The 13,459-nt window shown below is 36.9% G+C and overlaps 1 protein-coding gene across 3 annotated transcripts in view; it reads right to left on the bottom strand.

Annotated features, from left to right (window-relative positions):
- Positions 1 to 378: 378 nt before the first annotated feature.
- Positions 379 to 13,459, bottom strand: part of LOC118739534 (mitogen-activated protein kinase kinase kinase 13-like) — a 40,828-nt gene continuing 27,747 nt past the window's right edge. For all 3 annotated transcript variants that reach the window (XM_036470908.1, XM_036470909.1, XM_036470910.1), the window contains 6 exons: positions 8,515 to 8,979; positions 8,257 to 8,448; positions 7,526 to 8,179; positions 7,301 to 7,469; positions 5,277 to 6,286; positions 379 to 5,213 (listed from right to left, as the gene is read on the bottom strand). In XM_036470908.1, the coding sequence (XP_036326801.1) occupies positions 4,664 to 5,213; positions 5,277 to 6,286; positions 7,301 to 7,469; positions 7,526 to 8,179; positions 8,257 to 8,448; positions 8,515 to 8,979 (3,040 nt within the window). In that variant the 3' untranslated portion in view covers positions 379 to 4,663. The remainder of the gene's footprint in view (positions 5,214 to 5,276; positions 6,287 to 7,300; positions 7,470 to 7,525; positions 8,180 to 8,256; positions 8,449 to 8,514; positions 8,980 to 13,459) is intronic.

Here is a 13,459-nt window from a genome sequence, read left to right as displayed (position 1 = left end):
TTCCTTGGAAAGGTTAATAATTTTTGTAGAGCTTTAACACTAGATAGCCTGGAAAATCGACTTACCTTGAAAGACGGACGGGGGCCATTTGAGCCAACTACTTTAAAATAATTTTAATAACAAAAACTTATAGTTTTAATTTAAGAAGTGTTTATTCATGAAAAAAGAAATTTTAATTTTCATTTTCATATCCTTATTTCTTTCTAGATAGCCTGGAAAATCGACTTGCCATGAAAGAAAGGCAGGGGTCATTTGTCCTAAATACTTTAAAATTAATTTTATTAAAATCTATTTATACATTTTAAAAATATTATAAAATTTAAATTTTCATTTTGATTTTCTTAGTTTAGTAAAAAAAGAATTATAAAAATGTTTGCCAATATGCTCAAATGTTTAAGTTTGAACACATCAATAAAATAGGAAGGCTTTTATGTTAAATTTTATGCATTTTTAATAAAAGTCACGAAAAACCTATTTAGAAAAATAACTGGCAAAAGAAATATTGAGAGTCAAATATGAAAATAGGTCAAATTACCCTTGTCCATCTTTCCAGTGTTAAATTACTGACATTACGTCGGTACGTTAGGATGAGAAGAACTGAGATCTGGTGGATATGTACTAGAATGGCGTACTTGAGATCAATGAACTTTGGAACAAAAAAATAAATGTGTCCTCGAGACCAAAACATCGATATATCACACTTTAAGATCCGACTGTAAATATACGTACTTTGGACTCCGAGGTGTACAGTGAATTTTTTTTTTTTTGTGGTACGGTCCAATGTAAGTATGTACATAAGTATGTATATGTATGAAGCTTTATATACACACAATGCATATACTTAATACGTAAGTGTAAACATAACAAATAATTAAAAATGTTTGACACCTCAAAATGCCATTAGATACACAGTGGGCCGGAATGATTCTAGTGATTTTTTCCAACATTTTAACCCTCTTCGATCGACCAAATACCGTTTTATTCAGCCTTTCCAAAAAAGTAGCCTAAACGACCATTTCATGAGAGTGTTAATGGGTTAAAAGGGTTATACAAAATTATTTCTGGTTAAATTTTACTATATGTACCCAAACTATATACTTATTTCGCTCCAATATGGATTTTAACCCTTATTTCTACTTATTCTAAAAACACCCAGGCAAAAAATTTCAAACTTAATATGGCCATAAAAAAACTTGACCTGAGAACAGTGTTGCCAGGTTGGTCGATTTATCGCCAATCTGGCGATAGTTTTCCAGATTTTTCCCAAAGTAAAAATGATGTTAATGACTCTTTCGTCAATTATAAGAATTATTTCGCAAAAAATTGTGGGGGTTTTACTATATGGGTCTAGGTGGTTCATCCTCAGTTGGAATCATTCCGCCCCCAGGCTATGAAATTGTTGCACAGTGATATTTATTGAAACAACATCACATACTACACAAAATTTTCAAATCGTTCCAGCTCAAGTAAATTTAAAAATTTGTCCAAAATATTTTGGTGAAAGTCCTAAAATATAATCCGAACATTTTTATTCCGCCCATAGTAAATATATGGAAATCAAAATTGAAAATTTAACCGGTTCGGCGAAAATGAAACTCATGATAAGGCCAAATAATTTTTATAATCCCGTTTTTAAGGAGCCACAAACATAAAAATCGTTTGACTTTGAACAGCTCAACAGTTTATTTGAAGTTGATTGACAAATTGATGTGTGTATAACTCCTTTTAGAAGGCGGAGAGAAGGTGTAAAGAATCGACCACGAAAAGGTTATTGCTCCATAAAAGCAAAAAGTCGGGCTCCAGGAAGATCTTTCTCTTATTTTGACGACTGCGAGGACACTAATTTCGCTGAAAGGATTTTCTTCGAAAATGTGATTACATATACATATGTATGTTCATATATTGGCCATCTAGCACCGTAGTCAATGTACACGTTTAATAGCATTCAACCTTCTAAACTTAAAACTTAATTATTACATAAAACAGTGCCTTCTTAACGACGTTCCTATGTTAAGCCTTATGTGTCGTTTTAAGCACGAGTAACTGTATGTGATTTAAAGAATAAAAATTAAAACAAATCAAATTGAATACAGGTTTGAATGTGTGTAAATATGTTTATTTTTTTATTATTCACTTAATTATTTAGGCAATATGAGTTTACATAATAATAGCCACAAGTATATGTATGTATGTACATATGTATTTTAAGCACATGCATTTAATACATATGTGTCTATATATTAAGTTACGAATAACTATATGAAACTTAAAAACAAACTAATTTAAAAACAAAAATGAAAGGAATGTCTTCCGAGAATAGCAGGCACGTAGAAGCAATTTAATCGCTTCAAAAACTAAACTAGGAGTAACTAAACCTACATAAAACTTATTAAAGTACAATTTAAGTGATTGGACATCGCGTATGTATATATCGCATTAAATATATGTACATATGTATATATTAGGCTGGTCCTTAAAATATCAACATCTAATGTTGGAACACACCTTTAAATATATCCACGAAAATTTAAAAAAAAAATATGGGTCGCTGGACTTTAGATGCTAAAGAAACTTACATAGCCGTAATTAAAAATACATATTATATGTATGTGGGCATGCATATTGTACGCTTAAATGTATGTATATATATTAAGAAATAATTTGTAATCAAACTAATTTTAAATGAATGAGGTTTAAATATCTAATTATTGCAGGTTAAGTATTACTTAAAAAAAAATAAAAAATAAGTTAAAATTTGGCGTACAAAATTACGACATTTCATACATAATGATTTCGTTTAAGAGATTGGTTGCAAGTTGCGGCGATCAAAGAACAAACGAATTACACTTGAAAACAAAAAATTTGCAAATCTGCTAAATTCGAAAAAAGAACTTGAGGTCTTGAACCTTACACAAGTCTACCTTGCACCCCGAAAACTTTCAAAATGATACTGAAAAGAGAGCCGTTGGACAGTGGAAGATTTTTGATATTTTTTTAATACTTGAGACTGGTTTTAGAAAAGATTGTCCAAGCACGAATACAAAACAAATTATTTTGATCAGCATTTGGTGAAAGTCGGACAATTCCAAAACGCAAAACAAAAAAAAATATTTTTTTTTTCTTGGTTACAAATCTCACATTCTAAAGGTAAATGTTTTTGAAGTCGTTGAATTCCGTTCTGATGATAGAATCATGAAATTCAAAATGACCGATCAAATTTGGCCGATCCAATATGGCGGCTGCTATCCTTAACTCGTACCTTATACATTTTTCTGGATAAAGTGTGCCATATAATACTCTTAGTTTGATGTTTTTTTGTAATGTTCCAACCTATTTTAATTGGCTTAGACAATGTTTTCTAAAACCGGTTCTAAGTATTAAAAAAAAAGTTATTAAATTCGGCAAAAAATCTACTGTTCCAGCCATTTTTGAAGAAAATTAGTCGAAAATGTCCCACTGTTGGGCTGAAGAAACATACATATCAGCATACCACTCAGCATGTCCCCTCCGCTGCCTGAATGCTTCAAATATTCGGGATAGTTTAGGCAAAGTAGAGGTAACCCCAGGCAGATCGCACCGCAGACGGGACTGCAGATAACTTGTGGGACTGTTGACTGGTCACTTCTCGTTGCATAAAGACCTGACTGTGATAGGCATACATGACAACCCCATTTGCCATTTCAGCTTTGAAGAGGATAAGATAGCGGAATGCTTTTCATGCTCCGCCTTTACAAGAAATAGGCATACGGCTTTTATCAGCGATTTGTTGAGAGACGACACCTGAACTCTTTAACACCCAACAGTCTGCTCCGATTTATTCATAAATCGCGTAGATTTAAAATAGATTAAAATAAAATACGAAAACAGTAGTCTGAGTGCTGTTTTCTGCATGCTTAATTTACAAAAAAAAAAAACAAAAAAAGCCTCATTCACCAGACAATATTTTTTTTTTGTTTTGCGGGGCTGTTAAATATGTCAGATTATCTTTTTGAAATGTTTGTATTTGGGTTTTCTGACAAATATACAACTGCGGTTCTTTAGTAGTTACGTTTATTAAGGAGGCACTGTACCAGCAGTAACAAAAGTTGGGTTACAACTTTCTTTTTGCACCCAGGTGAAGATTAGCAACCAAATCTACTTGGAAATGCTTAACATATTTGGGAAGCCTAATGTAAAACCAAGTCTATTTAGTAATGTATCTCTAAACATAAGCTACTAGTGTGTGTATGTGTACAATTTTTCCTTTTTCCTGCTAAATAATATTACCTAATAATATACAATAATCATTTAAATGTATGTAAGTAATGAGTACAATGTAATTAAATGTAATCCTCTGTTCTAAGGTTGTATGTATGTATGTATGCCTTCATATATGACTAATTACTATGACAAGATGCCTGACTTGTTGTTGTACACTTATTCGTAACGATTACTTAAGTAATAAACTGGTAGATTTAATTATCAATACAGAACATTAAATTTTGTGAGATACATACGCACTTGAACTAAAGCGAAATTTGTTTGCGTTAATAATTTCTGCTTATAGTTTTATGTACTATTTCACGTTTATTGTTTTTGTTGTTGTTTTCATATGGAACTACAGCCTTATGTTTAAGGCAAAGTTCATGAGCCTACTTAGTATTTGCTGTTACAGTACTCGCGCCTAAACCATATCCACAGCACCGTCCGCTTCGTATGTGGGTATGGAAATTACATCACTGCTCTTCGGTAGAAAAGGCAACGCATTGCCTGCTGGTGCAACCGCAACATTTGTGGGTGATTTTGTTGTTGCAGTGATGTATTTGTGTGGTGGTTGTTGTTGCTGCTGTTGGCGTTGCGCACGCCTTTGTCGTTGCGCTGCTGCAGCTGCTGTGCTTCCTCCTGCTGCTGTCGATCTACTGCTACGCTCATGCAGCGTTGTCACATCCTCACCGTCCTCACTGCTGCTGCTCGACGAGACCTCTTCTTCGCTGTCTGTTGTTGTAGCAGTTGTCGCGACGCTCTTTTGTGTGGCTTTCATTTGTTTGAGTACTTCATCAGGATTACTTTCGAGTGTTGAATGTTGGCTGGATGGTGAGTGGCTATACTCCGATGTATTTTCCTCATCCGAGACGACAGTCACATTTCGCTTGTGGATGGGAATTTTCGGAATGATGGGTATTTTGTAGCAACGACGTGCACGCATGCCACGGCCAATTGGCAGACGACCAATGCTACGAATAGAGAGAGAGAGAGAAAATAGTACCTATTTTACCTTTGCATATCACCTCACTTACCTCCTTCTTCGTAGCCCATAGTGATAGTCAGTATCCTCGCCCTCCTCATCTGACCAACTATCATCGAAGAGATCTTCATTCGATTCACCATTTGCATTATGGTGCGCTTGCGCTTGCTCCTCAGGGCGCATCTTCTTCTCCGAGCTATGCTGCGGCTTTTGTTTTCGTCGTACACTGCTCGTTCTCGGCGTCGAGCGCTCCATCGAGCCTTCCCTTATCGTATCTTTCGTGGTCGTGCCAAAACTCTCGCCCGCCAGCTCATTACCATTGTCAGCTTGCAAGCGCGTTGCAGCCGACACTTCACCATGATTACTTAGGCCCGTTGTTGTAGTTTGTATGCTCAGTCGATTCTCGTTGATAAATTTTATCACCTTTTCGCCAAGACGCTCGAGGTGCTCATTCGAACTGCAATAATCGGGTATGTCAAGTCTTTCGTTGCTGTTGATTATATCGTCGAGCAGTTGATCGGGACTAGAGCATGCATCTTGGAAAGTCACATCTGAAGGTGTCATGGAGTTGCCATTCAGACTGGTTGGCGTCGCCGCCGCGGACACCTCTTCTACTGGCACCACATCGGTTTGTTGCTGTTGCTCCTTTACATTGTGTATTAGCTGCTGTGGTCGGGGCATAGCGATCTGTGGCTCTGCCAACTGGCGTTGATTTATGCGATCCATTGCATATAGAACTTCGTAAGATGGCAGCCCGCTGTCGTTTGCGAGCGTCATAGAGATATCGCGCATTGCACAGCAAGCACTTGGGCTAATGTCTGTCTCACTAATATCCATGGCATCGGTTTGAGTTTCGGTATCCACCAATTTGACGTTCTTACGATTTTCTGGCTCGCTCTGGTAGCGTCGGTCTCGACTTGGACTATACTTGGGCACAGCTGCAAAGCTACCCGAACCAACTCGTCGATGTCTGCTCTTCTTCGGCTTCTGTGTGGGCACGCAATATGATTTTGTCTGATTCAAGCTTATCACCTGCGCGTACAGCATAGCTTTAAGGGGACTCTGTGGATGATAATATATATGGACCCAAGTCAAAAAGGGTATTATATACTTTATATGAAAATTTTGAGATGAGTTGGTCTTTTAAGACGCAGGGCAGTGATTCACAAAACATCGCCCGCGGGCAGAAGTCTTTAAAATTTTCTGTATGGGTGCGCATAGAGTAAAAGCTCTCTCTGGTCGCCACTGATCTAGTGTCGTGCTTACTGAAATTTATGTCCTGCCAAACTTTTAATAAATGTACTTCGACATGTGGGCTACTTTTAACCAGCTCGCTCGGAGAAATGGAGGCTTATAGTATGGAGAGCTTTCTCCATCCCGAACATTCTACTTTCTTAAAAATGAAATATTGACGAATCCATCATCACTTCAAACGAGCGCTAGACTGCTCTAGTTTTCAAAGAAGGGTCCTACATAAATCTGAAGCGCATTTGTTTAAGCTCAAAAGTCATTTACTCATAAGCTTCTAGCATGGAGTGATCCTTTACGAGCATCCCTTTATCCAATTAGCTAGCACCCAAATGGGTTTTTTCCCGCTATGCAAATAATACATATGTAGCTGTGTAGACTTCAGAGGCATGCGGGTAGAGCTTTTTTAAACTCTCATAAATGCTCTATATTTACATCAGCATTTTTAAGTTTTTTTCTCACAGTGTAAAAGCTGTATTTGATCGTTCCTGATTTATACAGACGGGCGCAGGAAAAAAAATCTCTCTAGTCCAGCGTTAGGCAGAGAGAGCTTTTACTCTGCTCGCGCCTATACAAAATGTATAGAAACCTTAAAAGAGCTTTGCCCGCGGGCAAGGCAGTGCCTATCAGTGCTCTAGTCCATGCTAAATTTTTGAAATCAAATTCCATAGGCTTATAGAGTCACTTGAGATGTTTCTCACTATAATTATGGCTAATAAAAGAACTAACTTTGGGAAACTAGCTTCCCAAAACTTTTGTTTTACTTAAAAACAAAGTTGCTTTATGTTTCTAAAACCAACTTGATTTAGAAACAGCATCTCCTTTTACCTCTGGCGTAGTTTCGGGGTCTGGTGTCGTTGACGTCTGTTGTTGTTGTTGTTGAGGATTTCCTGATGTTACCAAAGGTGCATTAAGCCGTCTACGGTAATTTTGTATCTTTCGCAACGTACAGCCTAGTCGACGCGTTGGCTTGTAACCTGGTAGCTGTTTTTCGCGCCTGAAAATCGATACGTAAATTGCAAGATGCTCAAAATTACTGTTTCTAAAACCTACATAGCTATCTCTTTCTCCTTTTCCTGCAGCTGAGTCATGCATTCACTTAATTCTAAATACAGTCGATTTGTCTTCTCTAACTTATCTTCGTAGACCAGTCGTATATCTTGCGCATGCTGCCACTCGGCCGTGCGTCGTCTAATCAAATCCTGTTCATACTTATGTATGCTAGTGCCATTCTTTGTGATTTCCTTGAGATGTGAACGCACTTCCTCCTTCCACGACTGCTGCGCCTCGAAGTAGACTTTGTCGCTTTTACGCAGTAGCTCTGGACCGGCAATTTCCAAATGGGACAATATTTGCCCGAAGGAGGGACGATTGCGAGGTTTAGTGTGCCAACATAAATTAACCAATAACTTGAAACCCTCTGGGCAACTGGACGGTATCGGTAGTTTCAATGAATTATTGCCCACACCCCAAATAATGGCGGATGAGTCAACATCCTTGTAGGGTATCTCGCATGTTAACATCTCCCAGAGCACAATGCCATAGGACCAAATGTCGACCTTCTCCGAGCATGGTTCATTTCGTATCACCTCAGGTGCCATCCAGGGCACGGTGCCGGCGAAACTCATTTTCGTGCTGATCTCATTCCATTCTTTGCTTGTACCAAAATCGCTGATCTTCACTATCTCTTGTTGACCGATTAGTATGCTGGAGAGGGGGGGAGGGGAAGTAAATTTTGGATATAAATACGAGCGATTTGGTTTTTCAAAAAAGTTTCTACTCACTTGGGACTCTTCAAGTCACGATGTATGATTTTATGCGAGTGCAGATATTGCATGCCGAGCGCGATTTGCTTCGACCACGACACCAGGCGAGATGGCAACATCACTTTCTCCTCCTTTAGTATGTTTTGTAGTGGACCATAGGGGCAAAACTCCATAATTATACAATAGACGGGCGATTGTGTGCAAACACCCCTGTATAAATATTGAAATGCATGGCATTAGACAACATCACGTTTGTTTATCGATTCATTTACTCACTTAAACTTAATAATATTCTGATGATCCAACTTTCTTAAATGCTTAATATCTGTTTCCTTCAGTTCTTTCACCTTCTTCACGGCAACAATTTCGTTATTCAGTTTTCCACTGAAAACCGCTCCTTGTGCACCGCTTCCCAGCCACTCCAGCCCAGTGATGCATTCAAATGGTATTTCCCAGGCGTAATCTTTTGGATCTTTGACCTCGATAACGCCAGTCTTGGTCATAAAGGAGAGTATCGGTTTCATACAACCCAGTAGACTTGTCATCACACCGATACCCTTGTCGCGATAGCCATGTGTGGGCGTCCATCGATGTTGGCAGGTATTGTCGGAACTACTGTCTGTCACGTTGATGTTTACGTTATTCGCTTGCGGTCGTTGCTGAAAGTCGATGTCTGTTGCGAATGAGAGATTGCCCGCGCCTAATTTCATTTGTTCCAATCCATCTTGAATGCAGGCCATGCTGGAATAGAGAGCACCAACGATTTTGTTATTACTTCATTTCTTTAATTACACATATAAATATTTTTAAATATGTAAGTATGTACATCCATACTAATTATATAAATTTGATTACTTGGGGAATGTTTGTAACGCTTTGGCCAAAAAAATACTGATGACTGATTTAAAAAATGTTTGCTCTAAAACGATGCTTTTACGAAGAAAAATTTGACGGCAGACTTATTTTTTGCCTCAAGAGGGGCGCTAGAGTCGAGATATTAAGATAATTTTTATTTATGAACCGTTTTGTTTCAAAGTTAATGCGTATATTAACCGCACGGTAAGAAATAACTTTGCAAAGACTTGACTGGCAAGGTGGCGCTGGAGCCATGCAGATAGCCAAGATACATCAACAAGTTATAGGAGTATGAAAAAGAAGTGTCTACTATCCAAGAGGCAGCATGTACTCTCGCTCACAGTAAGTCTCAGTCAGGCAGCCCTGAAAGTTTTACACTCACACATATAGCTATAATGCAAATACCCTTATTGTTATCTGGACTATGATTTATAGAATCCAATTAATTTATGTATGTAGATGCTTGGACGACTGGATATTGAGTGGAATTACAAAAGTGACGATGTAGCAAAGAAAGATCCTTCCAAGAATGAATACTATAAGTTCATATGTCACTGTCCTTAATTGAACGATATTTATGAGATCACATAGCTCAACTCTCTCTTCCTTCGTCCAGTGCAACAGCGAGGATTATTTTCGTTACTAATTTCCCTTTAATTAGAATTTGTACGCAAAGCTCAAAAATGGCCTTTGGTGTAAAGCCGGGTATTTTTTCGAACTAAGAGATTCATTTCAAGTTTTTCCAAACTCAGGTCTTTGCTATCAAAAAATTCCGAGTAGTCTTCGCTACAGAACGATCCTCGTTAAATATCTATTGATTCTGTGATTTTTTATGACTTCCGGCCTTAGAACTCAGGGCAACAATATGGCAGAGGACCTATGCCGCAATGGCTTGATTTAAATACCTCCATGTCATAAGTAGACGTTGTTTATTTAGGAACGACCATTAATACCAACAATAATGTCAGCCTTGAAATCCAACGAGAATCGCTCTTGCCAACAAGTGCTACTTGGACTCAGTAGGTCGCCTCTCTCTACGCACGAAAACCACACTATATAAGTACCTCATCATGGACAATGAAAACCTCTGATGGGGCGACTCTTTGAACTGGTAACAGTGGAAGAGGAAGACATTCTCTGTATTGGAAAGACCACGTGGAGAAGGGCATGGCTTCGCATGGCATTTCCAATTGGCGTCAGTTGGCGCAAGAGCAAATCGCTAACGCGTTTACCGCGTGAATAAAAAAGAAGATGTCATAATACATAAGCCATATAGCCAGATTTCTGAACACTGTTAAACGTGGCTAAATGGCTAATGGATAGCGGCTAAAAAGAGACTGGCTCACACGACTCTAACGCCGCTGTAACTATGCGGAAGCGGAAGAAATCCTAAAGCATCTTTATGAAACGAATGAAGAATGAAGTGGCTGAGAAATAGTTTTTTTCGTCTAACAGAATCTAGCATAACATAAGAATATACCTACTTGGATTTCAGAACAATACGGGTTGGATCAACTAATTTCATTCATTCGGGTTTTTTTCATTGTCCGTTTAGGATTAGTCTGCCAGCTATTTCGTTTTCATAAATGATGCCTTTGCCCGGCACCCAGAACCAGTGTTGCCGTTCAGGCGCGGCGAAACGCCCTGTGCCCGGGTGGGTGTTTCTGCTAGTGGCAAGAGTATACAGGTAAAAAAAAAATTGTTTGCCGATCTAATTGAGAAGGTTAACAGATTTCGTTAGAAAAACTTATTGTTTCGTGTATAATACATTTATTTTTCATACATACCATGTACATTAGGGTGGTCCAAAAACAGTAAAGTCGGAATTGTAATGCTCTCACCCCCTAGGATTGTTCTACATCGAAAAAAGTATATGCCTATTTTTTTATTTTGAGATCAAAAAATATTTAGAGGTCGCTCAAAGCGCTCAAAGTTTACCATGTATTTTTATTTGGGGAAAAAACAAATTTTCGTAGAAATGGTATATAATTCTTGATAATCAATATTTTTCAATCGGAAAACTCTGGTTCTCTTCAGGAGACTTTCAATAATAATACCCAACTATTTATTTAAACATTTTTTAATACTAACGATTTGTTATTTGTCCCTCCATTGCATTTTTCGGGGTTTTTGTGGGTTTTTTGCGGGCCTATAAATTATAGTTGCGATGAAAAAATGGTTAAATAAACAATTGGGTATTATTATTGCGAATCTTCTGCAGATGAAAATAATTCCATACGAAAAGTTGTTTTTTCCCCATATAAAATACATGGAAATTATCATTTTCAAAATTTTATTTCTGAAGTGAAAGCACGACCATGCGTTTTGAATTTTGAGGAATGAAGTCGTCATGAGTTCATGGATAAGAATGCATTGTCGAGTACAAATCATTTTTCACCTTACGCAAAACAGAAAAGCTCCTCTCGTTCGAGTATGAAGACCCTGGAGTTGTAACAAGTAATCTAATGAAGCGTGCCAATTCAGGAACAAGTCCCACACACAATTTCACGCAAAAATTGTACAACATCTTTCACGGACCCTTGGATTTTGCTATGCACGCCTCATTATGCACAGAGCCATATCTTTATCGCTATTGAGTTTGCATTCGTCAAAATCACCATTATAAAACGTGACATTTTCTTCAAATTTACTGTCTCACCAATAATGAACTTTTCTAAAGTTTTATAAAACGTTGCCGATTCAGTAACAAATCTACTGGAGCAATTAACTTTGGTAAAAAATTTCATAATATATCTTCCGAAAATACTCTTCAGGTGTGGTTAAAACAGGATTTTCAATTGGACTTATTTTTCTTCTAAAAAATTTTCACGTGGGTAATTAACTACCTTTAAAAATCTTAGGTGGGTAGTACTACCCACCATACCCACGTCTTCCGCCGCCCTGTTGCCGTTTTAATTCACTTACTTGAAAAGTGATACTTGTTTGTGCAAATTTTCGGAAGATACTTTATTTTTTCGCTCATTTCGCGAGATACTGCAATTTTCCGCGTAGTATCTACAAATTTTGATACATAACAAAGAGTGGCAGCTTTTAAAATTTGATCGAAAATATTGAAACGATTTGGGGTCAAATAAGCTTAAAGAAAATGCTTTAAATGAACTATGTATAATGAACTGATTGCATTGATTTTTTATTTTATTTTTTATTAGGGTTGCCACATGTTTAAAAAGTTAAATTCAAGTTATTTAATAAGTTAAATAAATCATTACAATATGGGTATCAATCGAAATTGTTTTGAAAAGGCTTTATTTCTAAACTAGATGAATGAGGGTTGCCACCTGTCAAAAAATCCAATTCAATTGGTGTCAGACGAAAGTGGGTTAAGAAGGTTTTAGTTTGAAAATATTTTGAAGGGGGTTAAAAGAGCAAAATGTGAAAATCTCCTATGCTTTTGACTAAGTTGAGTTTTATTGAAATAAATTACACTTATAGCCAGTTTCACGAAAGAAATTAAAGTGAAAAATGATTTTTTTGTTTGAATTTAATGCGGAAACTGACACAAAAAAATTATTTTGACTTAAATAGGCAGTTAATGTTACACGCAGAAATTTTATACACTTAGCGAAGCGGGAGAGGGCAAACTAGTTTTCGTAAAAGAAAATTTAATCGTAAAGAAAATTTTATGAATTTGTTTATTAGTTTTGGAAAACGACTAAGTAGTTTTGACGAAAAGAGAAACCGCACTTTTCGTCTTCAAATGCCCTAAACATGCACAGACGTACATATATCCATGCTTATTTCGTACTTGTTCGCAAATTAATTAACATGGCCATACTAAACACAGATGTCAGTATTTATATATATACATTGTATGTACACTAGGGTGGTCCAAAAATGCATGTGAAAAAGTATATTCGGAATTTGTATGCGTTTTGAGCGACCTCTAAATATATTTTGATTTCAATATATACATTTTTTCGATACAGAACACTCCTAGGGAGTGAAAGCATTAAAATTCCGACTGTACCTACTCATTTTGGATCAGCCTAATGTATACATGTATGTATGTAGTACATTCTAAAATGCGTAAATTGTTTTTGATTGCATAGGTGCTGGAAAATACATATCATATATATAAATAGGCAATCATGTTTCCTTTACACCCCTTTTACAGCTAAACTATACTTCTAAGGTATAAACAGTTATATATCATTAGAAAGGTATTTTGATGCTGATGTGCAGGCAATTTTTAAAACTTCAAATCAGTTTAAAATAGAGCGAAAAAATCAATTCAAAAGTCACACCAATACCAATGCACACATGTACATGGTTGGGGCGGAAATGCCCCCCTAAATGTATGCTTTAATATTGATAGCGAATTAAAGAAACGTGCTAAGCAGCAGTT

The sequence above is a fragment of the Rhagoletis pomonella genome, unplaced genomic scaffold (genome assembly GCF_013731165.1).
Source record: "Rhagoletis pomonella isolate Grant_MI unplaced genomic scaffold, Rhpom_1.0 Rhpom_scaffold_00005, whole genome shotgun sequence".
Taxonomy (NCBI): Eukaryota; Metazoa; Arthropoda; class Insecta; order Diptera; family Tephritidae; genus Rhagoletis; species Rhagoletis pomonella.
This window is presented reverse-complemented; position numbering and strand designations above follow the sequence as displayed.